This window comes from Erythrolamprus reginae, chromosome 3, assembly GCF_031021105.1.
Source record: "Erythrolamprus reginae isolate rEryReg1 chromosome 3, rEryReg1.hap1, whole genome shotgun sequence".
Taxonomy (NCBI): domain Eukaryota; kingdom Metazoa; phylum Chordata; class Lepidosauria; order Squamata; family Dipsadidae; genus Erythrolamprus; species Erythrolamprus reginae.
The window spans coordinates 38,896,887-38,920,891 of NC_091952.1; the positions used below are offsets into that span (position 1 = coordinate 38,896,887).

Consider the following 24,005-nt stretch of genomic DNA (forward strand, 5'->3'; position numbering starts at 1 on the left):
AGGCATGTTTCATTATTGAACCAGCATGCTAAAATATTAACATCAATACTTTCTAATCGTTTTAATTTAGATTAATATGGATTCATCAAGCCCAGATTGGTTCCAATCAGAAAGCTTCTTAACATGATACTCTGGAATAAAGAAAAAAGAAATATTTGCTGATTTGCTGCAGACACATACCAGGACTTTGATATATTAGAATGCCTACTTTTATTCAAGATGTAAGAAAAATATAAATTAGGAATTAAATCTGTAACTACAGTACAGTCAGGAAATTAAGTTAAGTTATTAAATTAAATCATAGTTGCCTACCTTCTCCCCTTTGTTATAGAAGAACTATACAAATGAGCATAGGGATATCTCTAAGATTTATGTAAATAAAGAAAATGAAATGAAATTTGAACACCTTCAAACCATTCTAAATTGGATATAATCAATTATTACACAATGTTAAAGTTACTTATAGTCATGACACTAATTAACAACTATGTCAGGATTATATCCTTAAAATGATCCTAAATTATTTTTTTCAAACATCTTTTTACTACAAGATTTATAGCAAGAAATATTTATAAAATTTGTATTAAAAAGCATGCATAAATAGATCACTATTTTATCTTTAATCTTAGAAATTGAGATTTTAAAATATAATATTGTATAGCTTTCTAACATTGTTGCTGTTATATTGGAAGATAATTTTTCAGAAATGGAAAGGAAATAAAGAATCGTTTCTTCATTTCAAGTCCTGGACACAATCCTATTTAACAAGAATATTTATTTAAAATGGAATGAAGAGAAACTTTGTTTGTTTCTTTGGAATATACTGTATCAGTATAACATTTAGTAAAAGCAGTGGTAGCATAACGTACCCTGATAACACGTCTCACAGAACAGCAATATTTTGGCAGGGAATTTAAAGTCACTATAAACCAAGAAATGGGAACAAAACCATATATATGGATGAAAGGAAGGTTTTACAATGTCTAATATGTTTATAGGTTGGTGAGCTCATATTCTAGAAATAAATTGGGTACAATATAAGTTTAACCATTCCCTAAAGACAAAGATGTAAAAGAAATAATTTTACACTTTATCATTGACTTTGAAAGAGTAATTCTTAATATAGAATACCAAAGACACAGTTCCAAAATGCATAATGGATTATTAAAGGATTCTCAAATACAGATTTTAAAATATTTATAGAAACAGTTATGAAAAATCTTAGACATAAAAAGTAGAGCATTTTCTAATTGTCTGTGCTGGCTGGAGAATTCTGGGAATTGAAGTCCACAAGTCTTAAAATTGCCAAGTTTGAAGACCTCTGGAGTAATCTTAGGAAAAACAGAGTAGGGATGATAGAAAGGACAAGCAAAAGCAAAACAAAGAGAAATATTTTAGCTTCGGCTGTACCCATCATTGGTGGTGGATAGTTATTAAAGAAAAAAAATATTAGAGAAGTGAATTAATCCCTTGGACTGAAACTGGTTCCCTGCTCCCTTTTATGGAGATGGGACATTTGCAACCCTCAAAGATTGATTGTTAATCATAGTTCCCATTAACCCCATCAATGGTTGGGGGTCAAGTGTTAAGCACCACTGGAATTCTTAAAAGTCACCAAACCCTGTTACAGAGGGCTAACTATAAATAACTTGCTTTCATCTGTCTCATTTTGCTAGAAATTCACATGATTTTTGTCCTGGGGTACAACTTTTATTGCAGCCCTTGTTTTTCATTCATGTTTTTACATCTCTGAAGAAGATGCAATTCTTCAGAAGGAAAATATACAAGTAGTCCTTGACCCCAAACAATTTGTTTAGTGATTATTCAAAGTTACAATGATACTGTCAGGCCTGGAAACCATCTTGAACCTTGGATCTCTGGGCGTGTGACACTTACCATGTTTCTCCGAAAATAAGACAGTGTCTTATATTAATTTTTGCTCACAAAGATGTGCTACGTCTTATTTTCAGGGGATGTCTTATTTTCTTTTCAGTGAATTGTATCCTGTATCCTGCTGCAGCAAAAACGCATCCAAACACGCAGCCGCATGTTGGATGGGTGTTTGATGTGTTTTAAATCTGATTGATGCAGTGTTTTGGGATGCAATTTATGGACAGCAGTGTTATATATGTTCCATTCGGGAATGCTGCAAAACGAAATGTTTCCACGTCTTACTTTTGGGGGATGCCTCATATTAGGCAATTCTACAAAATCTCTCCTATGTCTTACTTTTGGGGGTGACTTATTTTCGGGGAAAACAGGGTAGTTCTGTGGAAAACTGAGGGGGGTATTGGGTGAGTGGGGAGATATAGTCATAACAACATTCCCTTCTCTGACAGCCAAGGTCACTATGCCTTGCGCCTGGAAGGGTATGACTGGGAGGCATTTCCATTTGGGACAGTGCATTTATTGGACAATGTGATGGACAGGTGGGTGCTAGGCAGGGATTTGAACTTTCTTTTGGGTGTGGAAAACCAGAAGCTTTCAGATTGGGATTTCCCCAGATGTGCCAATATGATATCTGTAATAAAAGGGAACTTTGAAGAAACTCAAGTGTTGGAGTTTTCTTTCGTTGGGGTTGTTACTTGGAAGCTTTAAAAAAAAAAAGAGACTTATGACAATTTTTCACACCGCCATTGCAGCCTCTCCACTGTCACATGATCCAAATTCAGATGCTTGGCAACTGGCTCCTATTTATGATGGTTGCAGTGTCCTGAGGTCACGTGATCAGCTTTTGTGACCGTTGGACAAGCAAAGTCAATGGGGAAGCCATATTCACTTAACAACCATATAACTAATTTAACAAGTTCAATTATTCACTTAACAACAGACATTGTGGCAAGAAAAGTTGTAAATGGGATAAAATTCATTTAACAAATGTTTCCACTTAGCAGTTGGATTCAATTGTGGTCATAACTCGAGGATTACCTGTAATGTATTTTTATTGTGTAACTTTCTTTTTTTTCTCCCAAGTTTTTTAAATTGTTTTTTGTCTTTAAACATTATATCATTTTTACACAGAACTATAACTTTTGTACATTAGAACATTACACATGCCTTCAGATGTTCCTCCCTAGTTTGCATATGACTATTAGAGCCAGGAAATATCATGGTTTGAGTAAAATGTGGTGAAAATCACTTAACAACGCTCTAGCTTAACAACCAAAATTTTGGGCTTAATTGTGGTCATAAGTCAAGGACTATCTCTCCCTTGTTCTGCATGGCAGTCTTACCCTAGTAAACACCTTCTCCTTTCTGACAATTTTCCTCTATGTTAGGTGCAACAAAATAATTCAGAAATAGTAGGTTTCCTGCTGCAGCAGGGGGTTGGACTAAATGACCTCTGAGATATCTTCCAGCCCTAAATTGCTGTGCTGTTTCAAAGTGTCTCCTGAAGCCTGCTGGTTCGCTTCATGTGGCAAAAAAGAAAAAAGAAAAAAAATTGTTTAAAAAACAAAAAAATTTTTTAAAAAAAGTTGCGTCCGCGGAACAGCACTAACAAATCCGATTTGATGACTTCAATGTGACATCACCAGATAGTCGCTACCAGTTCGGGTGAACTGGTCCGAACCGTGAGGAACCCACCCCTGCCTTTGAGATAGATCCCACGCTTGGAAGAAGGCAAGACTCTTGACCTCTTTGGAAAATAGATGCAAGGCAACCAGTCTGGAAGATACACTGAAATACTGAGAGCATTCTTGACTTTGATTTAGCAGTTTGGATTTCCCATACGGCAGTAGCAGACGGTCTGAAAAAGTCGGCAGTAGCAGAAGGCACAGAAATCACAGCAGGGACGAGACGGTGGCTTGCAGGTTGCCCAAGTAGCAACACAATTCGGAGGGGGAGATGGTTTGGGTCTAGAAGGTTTTTTGGGTTGCCCCATTCTCTGAAGAGAGAAAAACAAAGCAAAACATATAAATAAAGCTTTTGAAAAGTGTTTCGGTAGCTTTTGCTGCCTAAGAGTCTAACTCAGAGTCTTACTTCAGTTGCTCTAACTGAAGTAGATCTGTAGGTTTCATTTTGAGTACATTTTGAGCTACTATTGAGTTTTTCATTGTATTTTATCCTGCCGCAGATTTAAACTACAGACAAGTGCTTGAAAAGGTGAAGTGAAGAGCATGCTGGGTTCTTATATTTATTTATTTATTTATTTATTTATTACTTAGATTTGTATGCCGCCCCTCTCCGACGACTCGGGGCGGCTCACAACACGTGGAAACAAATCATAAATAATCTGACAATTTAAAATATTAAAAATTTAAAAGACCCCATATACTAACAGACATACACACAAGCATACCATATATAAATTAAACATGCCCAGGGGAAGATGTTTCAGTTCCCCCATGCCTGACGGCAAAGGTGGGTTTTAAGGAGTTTACGGAAGGCAGGAAGAGTAGGGGCAGTTCTAATCTCCGGGGGGAGTTGGTTCCAGAGGGCCGGTGCCGCCACAGAGAAGGCTCTTTCCCTGGGGCCCGCCAACCAACATTGTTTAGTTGACGGGACCCGGAGAAGGCCCACTCTGTGGGACCTGATCGGTCGCTGGGATTCGTGCGGCAGGAGGCGGTCTCGGAGATATTCTGGTCCAATGCCATGAAGGGCTTTAAAGGTCATAACCAACACTTTGAATTGTGACCGGAAACTGATCGGCAACCAATGCAGTTTATATGCAGTTTCATCATTGGTCGCTGGTCAAACCAGGTGTGTTCTTCATACTTCATATAGCAATAAAAGTATTGTTTTCATTTATCTACAATAGCCAATCTTAAAATCTTAACACTGTCTCCAATTGTTTGTGGATTTCCAAGCCCAAATTTTTAACAACTTCAGCAAAGTATAATTCCCAAAATTATTTAAGGAAGTCATGACAATCCAGAAAAGAATATAATGGTAGTTTATTTATTTTTGTAAATATGCTAAGAACAATCACCCACCTTCATAGATATTTTTCTCTCCGCTTCTTTCCTGCTTAGCTTCATGGATGTTTTGGTTAAATCTTTAGAGGGGAGGGAGGGAGGGAAAGAAATAATTCAGAAGAATTCAGGAAATCGTATAATCTGCATTTTTAACTGTAACAGTTAAAATATAGACGGTTTGGACAGGGCATTTCAATTGTAGTGACCCACATACATATTGTCTACAAAAGCATGAACTTCTCTCTATTGCTTTTTGAATAGAAACGTAGAAATAAAATACTTTTGCTTCTGCTTGAAAGAAATCACAATTACATTTTATTTCCAGCTTGTTATGTAAATGGTCTCACATTTCATTGCTGGTTCTAGGGTCTTAGAAATGGATTTTTAATTTTTTTAATTTATTTTGTCAAGCATGTATAATATAATAGATATACTGTAAGTTATAATAAGTTATAATAGACAAACATGTACATGAATTCACGAGATAGATACAAATAAATGGGGACATTAGGAATTAAATTAAATTAGGAAGGAAATAAGGATGAGTATCTGGATGGCCAAATAAGGTATTACAATTTTTTCTCATGCTTTTTAAAACTGTATGCTCAGGGAATGAGTGAGTGTATTGTTTGTGTGGGTTTTTCCCCTTCTTTATTTATTTATTTATTACTTAGATTTGTATGCCGCCCCTCTCCGAAGACTCGGGGCGGCTCACAACATGTAAAAAACAAATCATAAGCAATCAGACAAATTTAAAATATTTAAATATTTAAAAAACCCCATATGCTAACAGTCACACACACAGACATACCATGCATAAATTAAACGTGCCCAGGGGGAGATGTTTCAGTTCCCCCATGCCTGACGGCAAAGGTGGGTTTTAAGGAGTTTACGGAAGGCAGGAAGAGTAGGGGCAGTTCTAATCTCCGGGGGGAGTTGGTTCCAGAGAGTCGGTGCCGCCACAGAGAAGGCTCTTCCCCTGGGGCCCGCCAACCGACATTGTTTAGTTGACGGGACCCGGAGAAGGCCCACTCTGTGGGACCTAATCGGTCGCTGGGATTCGTGCGGCAGGAGGCGGTCTCGGAGATATTCTGGTCCGATGCCATGAAGGGCTTTAAAGGTCATAACCAACACTTTGAATTGTGACCGGAAATTGATCGGCAACCAATGCAGACTGTGGAGTGATGGTGAAACATGGGCATACCTAGGTAGGCCCATGACTGCTCTCGCAGCTGCATTTTGCACGATCTGAAGTTTCCGAACACTTTTCAAAGGTAGCCCCATGTAGAGAGCATTACAGTAGTCGAACCTCGAGGTGATGAGGGCATGAGTGACTGTGAGCAATGAGTCCCGGTCCAGATAGGGCCGCAACTGGTGCACCAGGCGAACCTGGGCAAACGCCCCCCTCGCCACAGCTGAAAGATGTTGTTCTAATGTGAGCTGTGGATCGAGGAGGACGCCCAAGTTGCGGACCCTCTCTGAGGGGGTCAATAATTCCTCCCCCAGGGTGATGGACGGACAGATGGGATTGTCCTTGGGAGGCAGAACCCACAGCCACTCCGTCTTATCCGGGTTGAGCTTGAGTCTGTTGACACCCATCCAGGCCCCAACAGCCTCCAGGCACCGGCACATCACTTCCACCGCTTCGTTGACTGGGCATGGGGTGGAGATGTAAAGCTGGGTATCATCCGCATATTGATGATACCTCACCCCATGTCCTTGGATGATCTCGCCCAGCGGTTTCATGTAGATGTTGAATAGCAGGGGGGAGAGGACCGACCCCTGAGGCACCCCACAAGGGAGAAACCTAGGAGTCGACCTCTGGCCCCCCACTAACACCGACTGCGACTGGCCAGAGAGGTAGGAGGAGAACCACTGAAGGACAGTGCCTCCCACTCCCAACCCCTCCAGCCGGTGCAGAAGGATACCATGGTCGATGGTATCGAAAGCCGCTGAGAGGTCAAGGAGCACCAGGACAGAGGATAAACCCCTGTCCCGGGCCCGCCAGAGATCCTTTCCTTTCCACTATTGTTTGACTTTATGCTCTATGCTTTTCCTAACTACCCCAAACTTTTGTGAGCTCTGTGACCAAGAGACTTTGGATAGCAAGGGGGATTGGCACTCCAAGGGACTGTGAATCACAGTAGGTTGCATGTGGAAATGTATAGTAGATGCACATGTTTTATCTGGGACTCGTTTCAGTCCCATGTATACTGCTCCAAATATAGCAGTCCTCTCAAACAAAAGGTTTGAAAACTGAATGGTGAGTAAGGATAGGAGAGTTATGTACCTCATTTAGAGCTCCCAGGTGTGTGCAGGGTGGGCAGCAGGCAGGACGGGGTGGAACTCAGTTCCACGGGTGGAAATGAAGATGCGTGTGCAGCTCCAGCTGATCAGCGGCTGTCACTTCCTGGATTACTGGTCTCGGCTCGGCTTTCCTTTTCCCCCCTGCTGCTGCATCTGCGCTCCTTGCTTTTTTCCTCTTTCCTCCTTCCTGGCCTCAGACAAACTTCCCTTTCTCCTGCCCGGCTCCCCTCCAGCCTCCCGTGACCACCTCCCGCCTGAGGTGCAAGCAGAAGGTGTGGGTGAAAGCAGCGCTGGCAGTATTTATGCTTCTGGCAACACCCATTCACCTACCTACCCAGCCTGAGGCAGAAGGGGGCAACCCAGGAAGGAGAGCGCGGGAAACATGAAGCAAATTGTCACCCCAATGAGCAACACTGGTAAGGTTGTAAGTCGAGGACTTAACAGTTCACTTGAACGATGATGATCGTTCAAGCCACTCCCACCTGGTCACATGGCCGGCAAGCCACTCCTACCCAGTCACATGACCATTAAGCCACACCCAGAAAATAAACCACACCCAGTGTGGCAGTAAAAATGTTGGCTGCCCATTACTGGGTGTGTGTGTGCAGTACACCCCAAACTGATAAGGACACACAAATAAGCTAGGGATAAAGAAAAAGGATATTTGGCTTTGTATGTTTCCCCAACCTGTCCATTAGGAAGGTTGCTGGATATCTGGATTTAAGTGTGAGGACCACGAGTGGGTTCCTACCTGGGCACTTCGGTAGCAGCCCGTTGATGATGCAATTTAGGAGTGATGGCTCCGGTGCTATTTTTCCTGGTCCGTGCATGCCACTATTTTTTTTGCAATTTTCAGTACTTTTTCCCTGTTTTGTATGGCTTCTCAGCTATCTTTCGGCTTAAAATGTCATTCTGCGCATGCATGGAAGTAGAATTGCACAGAGCATGTGTGCAAAATGTCATGATACGCACCGGGAACGAAAGGTAAGTGGTCCTTGGTGTGGACGCTTGGTTTGGGCAGGAATGAAAAAGCAAAAAAAATGTAAAATGTAAAAAAAAAAAAGTAAAAAAAATGGATTAAGATATGGGATGACACTAGTAATTTAATTTAATTTAATTTGGCAAAGCAAAGGTACTTTTAACTGTAATTTAAAAAATAAAGAAAAAAGCCTTGGAAGAACTGTTTTCTTGAAAAATTAAATCACTGTTGAGTGTACAAATGTTTCTATAAGTTTAAATCGAAAGAGACTATTTTACTGTCGTGTATGCATGCTTATTGTAATTTTATGTTTAAAGTAAGGAAATTTAAAAAGATGACTTAATTATGCTCTTTAGAAGATCAATGATAATAACACATAGAAGGCAATATATTTATTTCTGTTTCTTCACTTTATCTGCGTTTACCAGCCTCAAAGTAAAAGCTGGAGGTTGAGAAAAAAGAAGGGATGTTTGAGGTATATAATCTTCCATTCTTCCGTCTGCGCCTCTTTTGCTTTTAAAGATTAAATATTTATTATTTCCTCACGGCAGCCTGGGCCTCATTTTTATTTATTCTTGTGCAACCCCGTCTTGAGTTGGAACTAGAAATTATTCTTCTGACAAACCAATAAACAAAAATGATAATTAAATAAATTTGAATATTTGAATACTTAACGTTGAAATAAATTAAATTGAATAAATAAAAATTATGAGAATACAGGAAAACATGAAGTCATTTCTTCTTCTTCTTCTTTGCTTTTGCAACTTTATTTGAACTGATTGAAGTTTTGCCTGATAGCAGGGAGGAAATCAAGAACTGGAAAGCACTTAAGCTCTTATTTACAAAGAACAAAGTACAAAGTAAAATGTTGTTCTCTTGATAAAAGTTCTCTTGATAAAGTTGGAATGCCTACAGGCAGATTGGGGCCTTTGTTATTCTCTTCCATTAATATTTCACAGCCACATTAATAACTAGTGTTCTTCTAGGACAGATAGACAGACATATGACAACATGTTGCTAGTGTTATTCTAAGACATGTAGCTAGTGTTATTTTAAGACGTGTAGCTAGTGTTATTCTAATAGTTTAGTTATTCTAAGACAGATAGATAACATATTTGTTGTGAGCTGCCAATAAACAAATAAACAAACGAACGAACGAATGAATAAATGAATAAATAAATAAATGTAAAAAAACACTTTCAATGCCCATGATGTTTTAATCTCTAACTGAATGCAGTATCACTCTGTGCCTCCCCTTTAATTTTCCTCAATAAAGTCTTAAATAGAATACTGTCAGATTAGTTGGTCTCACCTATAAATCTGTCTTACTCACATGATCCAACTGCTCTGATTTTTGAAAAATGACCATGTGTGAATTACAGCCTTAACCTTTCACATAACTTCCAAATTTTCACCATTACAGCCAGATGTGATTCAAAGTCAAACCATGTGTAATGTGGAAACCACATGTTTCATGTCCTTTCATAACAGGAACGATGAGTGAACAAAGTAAGACTTCTTACGACTTAAGAGGCAGACACCATAACTACGGTGTGCAATCAGGTTGTCCCCCTCGCTGCTGAGCATTTCCAGATGCTTCTAAATTTCATCACATATACTTTTGCTAGCTATGAATTCACTTGCATGCTATTTGTTTTAAAGGCCTTTTATAGCTAAGAAGCTTTGTTGTTTCACATTCTCCCTTTCTTTGACTTCATCTGTGACAATGTTGAAAGAAAAAAAGCAGGATTACTTTCTCTATTACTCTAAATATACTAACCATGTCCTTAACCATTTTTATTTGTTTTCTTCACTTCCTCCATTTTTCACCTCCTCTTCTGAATGCAGTGTTAATCTATTTATCAAATTTATCCTTAAACCAAAAAATGACATAGGAGAAAGAATAGCTGTTGTCTAATGGAGACATCTTAGTTACTAGTAGTTACTAGTGACTGAGATACTAGCTACTAGTTATTTGGTTACTATGTAATGGAACAAAGTTAAAATTTGTCATTATCTAAAGAGATAGTATAAGGATGAAAAATCAGGACCAATAGTAATTCTTAACAGATACAAAATGCTAGTTAGGAAGTGTTATGTATTAAAGTTTGAATGGTTTGAATTGAATGAACCTATTTTTTTTAAAATACTGTATTTCTTTTGTCAAATACATATTGGTGGTATACAAAGATATAATAATATTTATTTATATGATACTAGTAAAAGAGAAACATTAGGATGGGGACGAAAGGCACTCTGGTGCACTTATTCATGCCCCTTACTGACCTCTTATGAATCGGGAGAGGTCAACAGTGGATAGTCTAAGGGTAACGTTTTGGGGGTTAGGTGATGATACTACAGAGTATCATCACTACCAGACTCACTACAGAGTCTGGTAGTGAGTTCCATGCATCAACTACTCGGTTACGAAAGTTATATTTCCTGCAGTCGAGTTTAGAGCAGTTTACTTTAAGTTTGTATCTGTTGTGTGCTCGTGTGTTGTTGTGGTTGAAGCTGACGTAATCATTGGCAGGAAAGACGTTGTAGCAGATGATTTTACAGGCTATACTTAGGTCATGTTTAAGGCGATGTAGTTCCAAGCTTTCTAAACCAAGGATTGTAAGTCTAGTTGCGTATAGTATTCTGTTGCGAATGGAGGAATATTTACTCAAGGTCCGCTCTGCGAAGCGAGAAAATGCAGAATGCTGATTGAACTGTTAGTTACTTCTGTCTGCAAGTCTCTTCAGTAACAGTAACTTAACAGGAAGAACTTTAAAACAAGCAATAAAAAGCAACTGTTTAAAGATGCATTATTGTTCTTGAAATTGAATATTGTTTGAAGCTCCAGATAGCTAGCAAAGTGACTAATCCATAGTTTAATACAGATAGTCTCGACCTATAAGTACTACAGAACCCCAAATTTCCATTTCTAAGAAGACAGTTGTTAAGTGAGTCTTGCCCCCTTTTAACACCTTTCTTGCCACTGGTATTAATCAAATCATTGCAGTTAAGTTAGTAACATTTGTTAAGTGAACCTTACTTCCCGATAGACTTTTTTTTTGATCAGACAATCACAAAAGATGATCTTCTTGACAAACCTACATGACCCTGGGACACAGCAACCATCATAAACACATGCAAGTTGCCAAGCATTGAAGATTTGATCACAAGACCATGGAGATGCTACAATGGTCGTAAATGTAAAGAATGGTAATAAGTCACATTTTCCAGTTCTGTTGTAACTTCAAATGGCCATTAAATGACTATATGCTACCTACAAATGATTCTATGTTGTCCCTTACAAATTTATATAATTTATTTTCAAGGCTTTAGAGCAGGGATGTCAAACTTACATCGTCACAGTGGCGATATGTGATGTATAAGGACTTTTTCCTGCTTCACTAAATCAGGTGTGCTTGTGGCCAAGGCATGGTGCATCTGGCCCATGGGCAGGGAGTTTGAGAGCCCTGTTTCAGAAGATCTGATGACTACTAATATCACTAGAATAAATTCTGACATATATTAACTTTAAGTGATCACGAAAGCCAAAATGGTTTAATTAACAATGTATGAGAGATAGCTAATGGCAAAAATGTTCCTGTCAATCCCAGTAAGACTGTGAAGTACCTTTATAAAAATTGGCCTTGATGTTTCAATTGACTCATCTCATAAATCTGTGATAACTTCATATGGCTTCAATTTGAATAGACCATAATGTTATCCGTATTTGTTTCTTTTTCAAGATGAAAAGATTTATGAGGGTGACTGTGAAGATGAGGTTTGCAAATATAGGTGAGATCTAAATTGCTCCGTCAGTAATCTGGAATGTAGGTTTTTGATTTGAGACATTCAATTTGATTTTCTATTCCCCCTCTGAACAAAATAAAATTGCAATGTAGTGCCTACATTGAAATTATATCATCTTTTATACCTGTAAATTTAAACTAGTACTTTCTGTTATGTAAGATGAGTGAGCCCTTACCTTGTTCCTTGCTTTTAGCAAGTTTAAATATATTTTACTCAACCATTTAGCTTTCACAAAAATTCAAGATTTTGAAATATTTCAGCAATCTTATGGGATTGTGTTCTTTTGTTTATTTCTTTTTATACTTTTCCCATAAATATTCTATTTTATTATGTTGGTTTATTGTATGCTGCCTAGGGTCAGACTGCACCTAAATTGAATAAAGTCAATTTTCTAGGGGTCCTCCTGGCCAGCCCCTTGCCTCATAGATGCCACTTTAATCATATCTGTCATATTATATTTCGGCGAGAGAGAACAGTGTTCATATGTTACTGGTTAAATTTGCTATCTGTTTATGTGGTATATATGTAGTTTCGTTGCAATGTTTGCAATTTGCTTTTTATTCAAAAGCAAACACAGAACATTTATCCTGGTACCTGTCCTCCCGGAACGATATTCTTCCAGAGATCTGTATTGCCCTCAATTTGATGATGTTCCTGAAATCTTTAAATATTATCTCTTCTCCCAGGCCTTGTGATTTACATTTGTGGAGTCCTTGTTTTTAATTTTTTAAAAAATGTAAGCCAGTCAGTGTTGTTCCAGAGTCAATAATACTAATACTGTACTAACAACTAAGAACATAAAATGAAAAAAAGTTGTCGAAAGTGAGACGGTGAACAGCCCTACATGGCATTGGGCCAGAATACATCTGGAACCGCCTTCTACCGCACGAATCCCAGCGGCCGATAAGGTCCCACAGAGTTGGCCTTCTCCGGGTCCCGTTGACCAAACAATGCCATTTGGCAGGTCCCAGGGAAGAGCCTTCTCTGTGGCGGCCCCAGCCCTCTGGAATCAACTCCCCCCAGAGATTAGAATGGCCCCCGCCCTCCTTGTCTTTCGCAAATTACTCAAGACCCACCTTTGTCGCCAGGCATGGGGAAGTTAGGATATTCCTTCCCCTAGGCCATTACAAGTTATGTATGATATGTTTGTGTGTACGTTTGGTTTTTTATAATAAGGGTTTTTAGTTGTTTTATTAAATTGGATTGTTACATGTTGTTTTTATCATTGTTGTTAGCTGCCCCGAGTCTGCGGAGAGGGGCGGCATACAAATCCAATAAATAAATACATAAATAAATAAATAAATCTTGTAGGACTTTCAATACAGGCAGATCGTCACTTTGAATACAACATTCCAGATGTCACAGTTGTTGAAAAATGAAACGTACTATTTATTGATATTGCTGTACCAGGAGATGCCATAGTAAAAAAAAAAACAACTGGAAGAAAATCATGAAATATCGCGACCTGGCCATAGATCATACATGATTATGAATGAAACATGTATCAGTGATACGCATTGTAGTTGGGGCACTTGGTACCATGTCCAAAAATACATCAAAAAATTGCAGCTTCCTGGAACTGCAAACACCTGCACTATTTGGAACATTGTACATCTTAAGAAGATACTTGGTTGATACCTAGGATGCTGCAGCAACCCGTATCAACCATTAGTGCCAGTCAATGATATTTGTGATACATTTTTGAAAGTTCAGTTGACTGAGTTTCATGTTTCATGAATAAAAAGATAACATGAACAACCCCACAACATCTGGAGCTTCAGCTGTACACCATCAAACAACAATAGTTGTCTGTCTCAGGTACTTTATTTATTTATTTATTAGATTTGTATGCCGCCCCTCTCCGTAGACTCGGGGCAGCTCACAACACAATAAAAAACAGTTTATAACAAATCTATTATTAAACAGACATACACACAAGCATACCATACATAAATTGTATAGGCCCGGGGGAGATATCTCAGTTCCCCAATGCCTGACGACAAAGGTGGGTTTTAAGGAGTTTGCGAAAGGCGAGGAGGGTAGGGGCAGTTCTAATCTCTGGGGGGAGCTGGTTCCAGAGAGTCGGGGCCGCCACAGAGAAGGCTCTTCCCCTGGGGCCCGCCAACCGACATTGTTTAGTTGACGGGACCCGGAGAAGGCCCACTCTGTGGGACCTAATCTGTCGCTGGGATTCGTGCGGCAGAAGGTGGTCTCGGAGATATTCTACTTGGGAGGGATTTGACAGATAGATAAAATATGCCAAATCCGGTCTAACCATCTGGCTGATCATGTGATCCATCATAATCACATAGTTGATCAAAGATGGATACCACTATATAGAAATCATATTTTACCATTCAAACATAATTAGAACAAATTTGTGCCATGAAGGTGTTGTGTCAACTCCTACCTAACTACATGTTATATTTTCTTCAGGATTATTAAACCAGATTAAATTATTAAATTACATCATTAATGTCTATTGATAATTTATACCTGGAGATTTTGAAGACTTAGTAATTTTGTCACTTAGAGAGTGACAAAGTGGCAGTTTTCAAAAAGAAAGTTTTTGAGCAATAGCTGAAAAAGGTATCCCTCCAATTTGTTCTATCTACAAATAGAAAGTAAAATAGAAACACAGACGTGCTATCATTATATTGAAACATCCTCACCATTTAAAAACCATTTTGATGACTCTGTTCCATTTTATTCACAAAACCACCTGACAGAAGAAGAATACAGGTACATTGGTACCTCATGATACGAACCCCTCGTGATACGAACCCCTCGTGATACGAACCTGGGGTTCGGAAATTTTTGGCCTCTTCTTACGAACTTTTTTTGGCTTACAAAAAGTTCGGGTTCGGGTTCTGGTTCGGGAGAACGCCGAGAAGCCCCCCGGCTGTTTTAAAAGGTGACAGCTGGGTGGCGGCGCCCAGCGGAGCGCCATTTCGTGATTTTTTTCTTTTTTGCACGGATTAATCGCTTTTACATAGTTTCCTATGGGAAACAATGTTTCGTCTTACGAACGTTTCGCCTTACGAACCTACTTCCCGAACCAATTAGGTTCATAAGACGAGGTATTACTGTATATGACAATGTTGCTTCACAGATTTCATTTCACAATACAGTACTGAAATGAAAGAGAGGAGTTAGGAGAAAAGGCAAGAAATCTCTGTTGATTCCTGGAATTAAGGCTCAAAACAGGATTCATTTTTACCAACCTACTATAGAGATGGGAGGGAGATTCGGGATCTTGATTTTGTTGTTGTTTATTGCATCGTTGTCCGAGTTCCGCTTTTGTTCAAATATCATGTAGCCATAACTGATTGTAAGCAGCATGCCACAAAGAAGGAAGCTCAGGAGGAAGTTCTTATATTCCATTCTGGAAGGCAAAACAGAAAATATGTTCTGTGTTAGCAAATACTTCAGAAGAAAAGGATTTAGGGGTAGTGATTTCTGACAGTCTCAAAATGGGTGAACAGTGCAGTCAGGCGGTAGGGAAAGCAAGTAGGATGCTTGGCTGCATAGCTAGAGGTATAACAAGCAGGAAGAGGGAGATTGTGATCCCGCTGTATAGAGCGCTGGTGAGACCACATTTGGAATACTGTGTTCAGTTCTGGAGACCTCACCTACAAAAAGATATTGACAAAATTGAACGGGTCCAAAGACGGGCTATAAAAATGGTGGAAGGTCTTAAGCATAAAACTTATCAGGAAAGATTTAATTAACTCAATCTGTATAGTCTGGAGGACAGAAGGAAAAGGGAGGACATGATCAAAATGTTTAAATATGTCAAAGGGTTAAATAAGGTCCAGGAGGGAAGTGTTTTTAATAGGAAAGTGAACCCAAGAACAAGGGGACACAATCTGAAGTTAGTTGGGGGAAAGATCAAAAGCAACATGAGAAAAATATTATTTTACTGAAAGAGTAAGTAGATCCTTGGAACAAACTTCCAGCAGACGTGGTAGATAAATCCACAGTAACTGAATTTAAACATGCCTGGGATAAACATATATCCATCCTAAGATAAAATACAGAAAATAGTATAAGGGCAGACTAGATGGACCATGAGGTCTTTTTCTGCCGTCAGACTTCTATGTTTCTATGTTTCTAAGTCTCAAATACCTAAGGAAAAAAAGGTATATCAAAAGTATAGCCATTTTTTAAGCCTCTGTGTTTCACTTATCGTTCCTACCCCATAATGGACAATTCCAGTTTTAGTCTGTTACAACAAAGCAGAAAGGCAGATTCATCATTGATTAAAATGAAATGAGAACCTATTTGATCAACCAAATTAAATAATTATTGTATAAATGAGCAGTTTTAGATCTTTCGCCTTTCATCTTCTCTTGAATATTCCAATGTACTAAGTGCATAGGTATCAACAAGGCCAAGGATAAGATAGTAGTGGACCACTTTCGCTGAGGAACCCCACCCTTGGCTGTGGGAGATTGTTTATTTATTTATTGGACTTGTATGCCGGCCCTCTCCGTGGACTCGGGCGGCTTACAACATTTTAATAAAAAATACAATAGATAAAACATTCTAGGCCACTTAATTAATTAATTAATTAAACTAAACATTTAAAATTAAAAAGTCACATACCTCCTCTCACACCAGATACATTCATTGGGCAGAGGCTGGGGCCTAATGACCCCAAGCCTGGCGACATAAATGTATTTTCAAATTCTTACAGAAGGCAAGGAGGGTGGGGGCAGTGCGAATCTCTGAGGGGAGTTGATTCCAGATGGCCGGGGATCCTACAGAGAAAGCGCTTCTTTTAGGCCCCACCAGCCGGCATTGTCCGATTGATGGGACCCTGAGGAGACCAACTCTGTGGGACCTAACCGGATGCTGGGATTCATACGGCAGAAGGCGGTCTCTGAGATAATCTGCCATGTAGGGCTTTATAGGTCATAACCAACACTTTGAATTGTGTCTGGAAATCAATCGGCAGCCAAAGCAGTCTGCAGAGTGATGGAGAGATGTGGGCATACTTTGGAAGGCTGAAAAATGCTTGCGCGACTTCATTTTGGATGATTTGAAGTTTCCAAACACTCTTCAAAGGTAGCCCCATGTAGAGAGCATTGCAGTAGTCAAACCTCGAGGTGATAAGGGCACAAATGACCATGAGCAAAGAGTCCCTGTCCCTGCAACTGGTGCACCAGGCGAACCTGGACAAGCGCCCCCCCTCGCCACAGCCAAAAGATGGTTTTCTAAAGTTAGCTGTGTATTGAGGAGGACGCACAAGTTGCGGACCCTCTCTGAGGGGGTCAATAATCCCCCCCAGGGTAATGTATGGACAGAAGGATGTGTCCTTGGGAGGCAGTACCCACAGCCACTCCGTCTTGTTTGGATTGAGCTTGAGCCTGTTGACACCCATCCAGACCCTGACAGCCTCCAGACACTGGCACATTACTTCCACTGCTTCACTGAGTGGACACGGGGTGGAAATGTACAGTTGAGTATCATCAGCGTACTGAGTTTGGCTATCCACCAAACATTTACCCTCAAATTGACTGCACTGCAAACTCAACCATCGCTATCTGGGTCCATTCCTGGTCATCAATCCAGTGATATATCGCCTGACCTATATCGCCTGACCTTGCCTTGCTCTCTCCGTGTTCATCCAGTGTTTCACCAATCTCTTCTTGTTCTGGACCATTCTGCCTGTCCGCTCCATCCTCTTGATCAACCCCCACCGGTGCCCAGCGTCCGTGATAAACTGCCCAAGTCTGAGGTTGCCAGCATTCGGGATTTTTAGTAGATAAAGGGTCTGTTCCAGTACCACATTGAGCGGAAGGTATATGGGCTGCAAGATTGCATCTCGGAGAATGCAACCTCTGTTCAAGCTCCTGATCTGGTTTGTGCATTTCATGAACAGTTTCCATCATGATTATTAGCAGCTGCCACTAAACAGACTTATTTCTTGCTTTGTTGCTGGATTTCTAAATCCGAACCTCCGAATTACATGCTTAAATCTTGTAAAATCAGTGCACGTGGGTCTATTTCTTAGGGGGCTCATTGGTGGGACAGAACACTATCTTTGAAAGAAGCAGTTCTGAATCATCGTCTAATAAATACCTCTGTGAACACTGAAGCTCAAAAACCAATATAAGCATTGTTTATATAGTTGATTGTGGTCTCCGTAATGTCATATCTGTGACATGGAAACCACAATCAAATCTGTAAATCTGTGACATGTTAGATTACATAGATTACATTTATGAAATTATCTACAATAAAATTTCAACTAAATAATTCTGTAAAATACTTAAAGTCAGGAACAAAACTAAAATCTCTAGTTTATGTCTTAGAGATAACTCAGATGATTAAAACAATTGGTTTGGTAAAATATATATTGGTCAAATGCAGAAATTCACAACTGGGTGTAGTTTATATATGTTTATTTACTTATATTTTTATTATCTAATTTATTTATTATATTTATTTGCCCTGAAACAGCTCTGGGTGGCTTACAAAATTAAAAGCTATAAAACCATAAAACATAAATATTTCTAAAAACAATAATATAGAATTTAGCAAAAAAGCAAAATTATAGTCAAAATATTGGGAAGGGGAAAGCAGGATGCATTAGTGGGGAGAGGTTTCATGTTTGGGACAATGTTAAATTTATTTTCATTTTAGGTCTGTGACAGAGTAATTTCAAATTGCACGATTATTTTCTTAATTTAAAAACCTTGCAGAATGAAACATATCAGAAAATAATCTGTTCAATAAGTAATGTTACGATGTTTATTCCAGTATATGATAAAGGGTTCATTTTTTCTATCTGGAAAATAAGCTAATTTCTCCCTGGGACATCTATTTCCTTCTTTTTTTAAAAAAAATCATTGTGATTTTTATTTTTCCCCTCACACCTTCAAAATGCTTTCAACCCTCTGGTAAAAGTTTTAACATATAGTCACTCACATATAGATACATAATATAGAGAAAATGTGCTTGTTAGTCAACAACTAAGATAACATATTGAGTGTCTAGAAATTGTTGTCCATACTTATATCCAAACCTTTATTTCCTTTTTTGTGTAATAATAATATTCAGTTTAAAAAAGGAGGGGGGTGTTTAAAATTATTTGAGATAAAAATAAATAAAATGTCATCTTAATATATTAAGAGGCAAATTTGACAATATTTACACATTATTTTGAAATGCTAGTATTTTCTCTTCTTTTAGCATTGAAATAACTCCTATCAAACACTACCTATTGATGCAAACAATTGCTTCATTTTGTCTATATAAATATACAAATATCAGCATAATAATTATAGATTCAGAATAGAAGTTCTAGAATAAAATTTAGATATTTAACATCCACAGAATTAAAGAAGCAAGGAACTGACATAGTACAAAATTGAGTAACAAGGTTGAGACCAACCAATTAGAAAATAAATAAAATTTTGAACTTTGCTGATACAGAAACCAAAATACAAATCACATATGGCATGTTTGGATTTCGTTTCTTTTAGAAATGTGTTAATCACAGCCCTTAAAAAAACTGTATGATTACATAGAAAAACAAAGGAATAATGCATAAAGTAGGAAAAATAATTGCTCTTACCTATAATTGACTTTTCAAAAATATTACATACGGTATATACAATCTTTATTGCAGAAAATACTGCCGAATGGCAAAAAGTAGCAAAAAAATAAAAATGCAGAATTTCTAATGAGATATTAAATGTATTCATTTACTTTAATCCATATTTTAATAACAACAACAATATTTTTGAAGCCCAAGATGAAGATTAAAAACAAAAATACCCCCCCCATAAATAAGCAATAAATAATATTGATTTTAAATATAAAAATAAAAAATAAAAAGATGGATAGAAAGATGATTCCAAATCTTGTTTGGCTGGTTCTTAATTAAATTTTTCATGGCTATCTTAAAAAAGAAGAATCCCAGGAAATTTTTACAAGTTAAGGGGTAGAATTGTAAATTCTGATAGAGAGATTTACCCTACCTCATTCACAAATGACTATTATACTCACTATTCACTAGTAAAAATTAGAGCAACTTTTCTCTATGTGATCTTCTTGGCTCTAAATATTTGGTAGAGTCCCTTCACTTTTTTTCAGCAATTCTGTAATCCACACCTGTTTGTAACATATGGACTGGCTTGCTCTTATTATGGCCCACAATTTAATTTGCTGCATACAGTGATGTGATTTTACTGATGATAATTGTGTGTGTGTGTGTGTGTGTGTGTGTATATATATAATACATACATATATACACATACACATACAGCACATACATGCCTATGTAAGTAAAGTACTCTGCAGAGCAACTTTGAATTGATTTGATATAATTTTAATCAAGAGGGACTTTAAGGAAAATGTCACCAGGTGTATTTCAGATACAAATAATTTTAAATAATTGGAAAATATTTACTAATATTTCCAGCCCTGATTTCTTTTCATAAGGACTAACCTTGTTTGCTGCCTAAGAAAAAAAATATTGTGCAAAATAAACAATTTTTTTTAGCCTTTTTAGTCTTTTTCTTGTATCCATTCGAAACATAAATTATAAATTAGTGATTGGCTACAACAGAAAGAGCAAATAATCTACCTGAAACATTTATTTTAAAAACCTTTTCCCCCCTAATAATGATCAGCAAGATAAATTCATAATAAATATATTATAAAACTGTTTTGACAGCACTCTTTTAAAATATTTTCTCATGTCTAGGAATAATTTTTAATAATGCATTTTTAACATTTTTTTTGTTTCAGAAAACAAAAAATGTTTAGCACCAAGTTAAAATAATGTGCTATAGCTCCATTTGGAGATAGTATGAGACATTTGAGCATTTCTCTGGAGCAGAGGAAGCACAAGGAAACAACAAGCAACTTCTTAATAGCTGGCCATCAACACCCTAATTAACAGCTAAAAGCCACACACAACTAGGAATCACATAAATACTACATTCTGGAGAGAGAATTTCCCTAAGGATGGGCTCCAGGGCAAGTCTGAAAGCATGGAAGACTAAACATCTGGTTCTAGTGAATGACTCAAATTAGATCCTGCGAAATTACCCTGCGACCCATATATTTGCCTTTATTCGTAAGCCTGGATTTCTCTCTGGTTTGGACATCAAGGAAGCTTTCATAATGCCTCTGATCTTTGATGTCTCTGTAGGGATTATTAATTGAGTCTTTAATTTTCCAGAAAACAATTCTAGGAAGAGAATTTATGGAAATGTTTCAGTTTGGGATTCCTGAATATTGACAATGGCCTTGTTCTACCTGTTTTATCTTCATCCTGTTGCATGATACTGTTTATTTATTACTTTGACTCAAAGGTGTGCATAAGTGTGCCTTCTGTCCCCTGTCCTAATGTCTCTCTCTCTCTCACTCGTATCATGTATATTTACTTATTTATTGGATTTCTATGCCGCCCCTCTCCGAAAACTCAGGGCGGCTTACAGCATATAATAAAAAACAGCAATACAGTGTTCCCTCGATTTTCGCGGGTTCGAACTTCGCGGATAGCCTATACCACGGTTTTTCAAAAAAATATTAATTAAAAAATACATCACAGGTTTTTTTCTATACCACATTTTTCCCACCCGATGACATCATACGTCATCGCCAAACTAATAATTTTTGCCAATAAATAACAAAAAAATTCATTATTGTTAATAAATAATTATGTTTATAAATATCAGGATCACTAAGTGTCTTATTCAATGGTGAGTACCAGTAATAATGGTGAGTAAATGGTTGTTAAGGGAATGGGAAATGGTAATTTAGGAGTTTAAAGTGTTAAGGGAAGGCTTGTGATACTGTCCATAGCCAAAAATGGTGTATTTACTTCCGCATCTCTACTTTGCAGAAATTCGACTTTCGCGGGCGGTCTCGGAACGCATCCCCCGTGAAAATCGAGGGAACACTGTATACTAATCCAAATAACTAGCTAAAAATCAAACATTGTTATATCTTTCCTTTCTACTATGAAGTATGGGAGATATTTTATAGTTGGGTAGAAAAGAGGAAGCAGAAATAAAGCTGTATAAAGGGGTATTATGCTAAATAATTGTAAAAATATAAGAAGGCCATTGCTGAAACTAAGTATAAGAATAGATACACAACCCAAAAAAGGCTTTACATAAGGCCAAATGAAGCCAGTGGTACTGAGCATGGTAAAATAAGATATAAGATATAAGAAATAACTGTCAAGATAGACAGCAAGGGGGAGGGGGTTGTTACATATTTATACGTTTCTCTTTCCTCTTTGTTATTTGTTTTTAGTTTCTATCTCTGTTTGTGTAAGATGTTTGTCCATTTTAAGACAATGTATAATATAAGATTAGTGTAAAGAAGTATGAAGCAGATTCCAAAGATTATGTCCAAAGATTTTTTAATTGTATATATTTTCAATAACATTTTTTTTAAAAAAACATTGTTATATCTTTGTATACTACCAATACGTACTTGACAAAAATAAATAAATAAAATAAAAGTAAACAAAGATTTTTTTTATAAAAACCCTGCACACTTGAAATGGTGATGAATTACCTGAACTGTCCCAAAGTGTAAAGAGCATAAGGTCAAACACAAACTTCCTCTAGGGCAGGGGTAGGCAAAATCGGCTCTTCTATGACATGAGGACTTCAACTCCCAGAATTCCTGAGCTAGCATGATTGCTAGCATGTCTCAGGAATTCTGGGAGTTGAAGTCCACAAGTCATAGAAGAGCCAACTTTGCCTACCCCTGCTCTAGGGTTCTCCTCATCACTTGAAGATGGTCCCTATCTCCAAGCTCTGCAGCATTCCAGCTGTAATCCTATGCATGATAGGAATGTGATTCTTGTCTTTCAAAAATGTATTGAGAGCTAGGGTCACTTCTTCAGTTCTGTTCTTTTGTTTAGACCAGGGGGTCAAAGTCAATTTCATTGAAGTCTGCATCAGGGTTGTGTTTGCGCTAGGATTCCCTTCATTTTTGCCGGCGAGGGGAGCCTCAGGGGAATCTCAGCGCTTCTGCTAGCAACGGAAGTCCGGAGACAGGGTTTTCCAGTGAAGGGAGGCTCAGGGAAATCCCAGCGCTTTGGCTGGCAACGGAAGTGCGGAGGTGGGGCATCCCAGCGGTGGCAGCTTGGGTTTGTAAGGTGAAAATAGTTTGGAAGAAGAGGCAAAAAAATCTTAAGCACCGGGTTCATATCACAAAAAGTTCATATGAAGAGGGGTTCGTAAGACAAGGTACCACTGTACTTTGTATTTATTTATTTATTTATTCAATTTTTATAGCCATCTGTCTCAAATAATGACTTTGGAAGGCTTACAATTCAAAAAATATATTTCAATAAAAACATTTTAAACAATAAAATTATCCAAAATAAATATATACAGCAGTCAAGATACTGGCCCAATTAACATTAAAATCAGGGAAAATATACGGTATTTTGATATGAACATCTGGGCTTATTGCAAATCTTTATCAAGGAAACTATGGATTCAAAAGATATTATCACGCATTTTTCTCCAGACTGCATTCAATATACAGCAGTCCATTGTGTACCATCATTTTATTTTCTTGTCTCATCTAATCATTTATTTTTATCATTTCCATTCAGGCTTTCTATAATGCTTTGCAAGATGTATCACTTTTATACAGAAGCCAAAATAAAATCAAATATAAATTGCAGTTCTATGCATGTTTCCAAAATCATTAAAAGTCATGAGACTCAGACTGAAGACAGTTGATGGCACTCCAGCATGATTTTAATTAAATTATTTTAGTTTATAATGCCATGGTCTCAGAGAAACTAGAAACATACATAGATATTGTGAATACTTTAGAAATATTCAACTAGTTTCACAATAGTACCATCAGACAATTTTTAAAAATTTGTTCTTTGGGAAAGTATATTTTGAAATATATGATTTAAATTAAACTATTGCCCTTTTTATTTACTGGTAGCAATTCTTCTTTAAGCATGTGTTAGGTATCCATGTACAGGGGTGGAC

General features: G+C 37.7%; 1 protein-coding gene across 1 annotated transcript; it reads right to left on the reverse strand.

Annotated features, from left to right (window-relative positions):
* Nucleotides 1-3,634: 3,634 nt before the first annotated feature.
* On the reverse strand, nucleotides 3,635-22,622 carry ASIP (agouti signaling protein). Its single transcript, XM_070748826.1, has 4 exons — nucleotides 22,558-22,622; nucleotides 15,234-15,394; nucleotides 4,935-4,996; nucleotides 3,635-3,886 (listed from the first exon to the last, which is right to left on the reverse strand). Exons 2-4 carry the CDS (start codon nucleotides 15,391-15,393, stop codon nucleotides 3,710-3,712), a joined length of 399 nt encoding a protein of 132 aa, XP_070604927.1. The 5' UTR covers nucleotide 15,394; nucleotides 22,558-22,622; the 3' UTR covers nucleotides 3,635-3,709.
* Nucleotides 22,623-24,005: the final 1,383 nt, after the last annotated feature.

What these genes read in the sequence shown, in the direction of transcription:
- ASIP (XM_070748826.1), bottom strand. Translation starts at nt 15,393, where the DNA reads ATGGAATATAAGAACTTCCTCCTGAGCTTCCTTCTTTGTGGCATGCTG. An exon ending in CCCTCCCATCTCTATAGTAG is followed by an intron (nt 4,997 to 15,233) that starts GTTGGTAAAAAT and finishes TCCCCTCTAAAG; the next exon opens with ATTTAACCAAAACATCCATG. An exon ending in AGAGAAAAATATCTATGAAG is followed by an intron (nt 3,887 to 4,934) that starts GTGGGTGATTGT and finishes TTCTCTCTTCAG; the next exon opens with AGAATGGGGCAACCCAAAAA.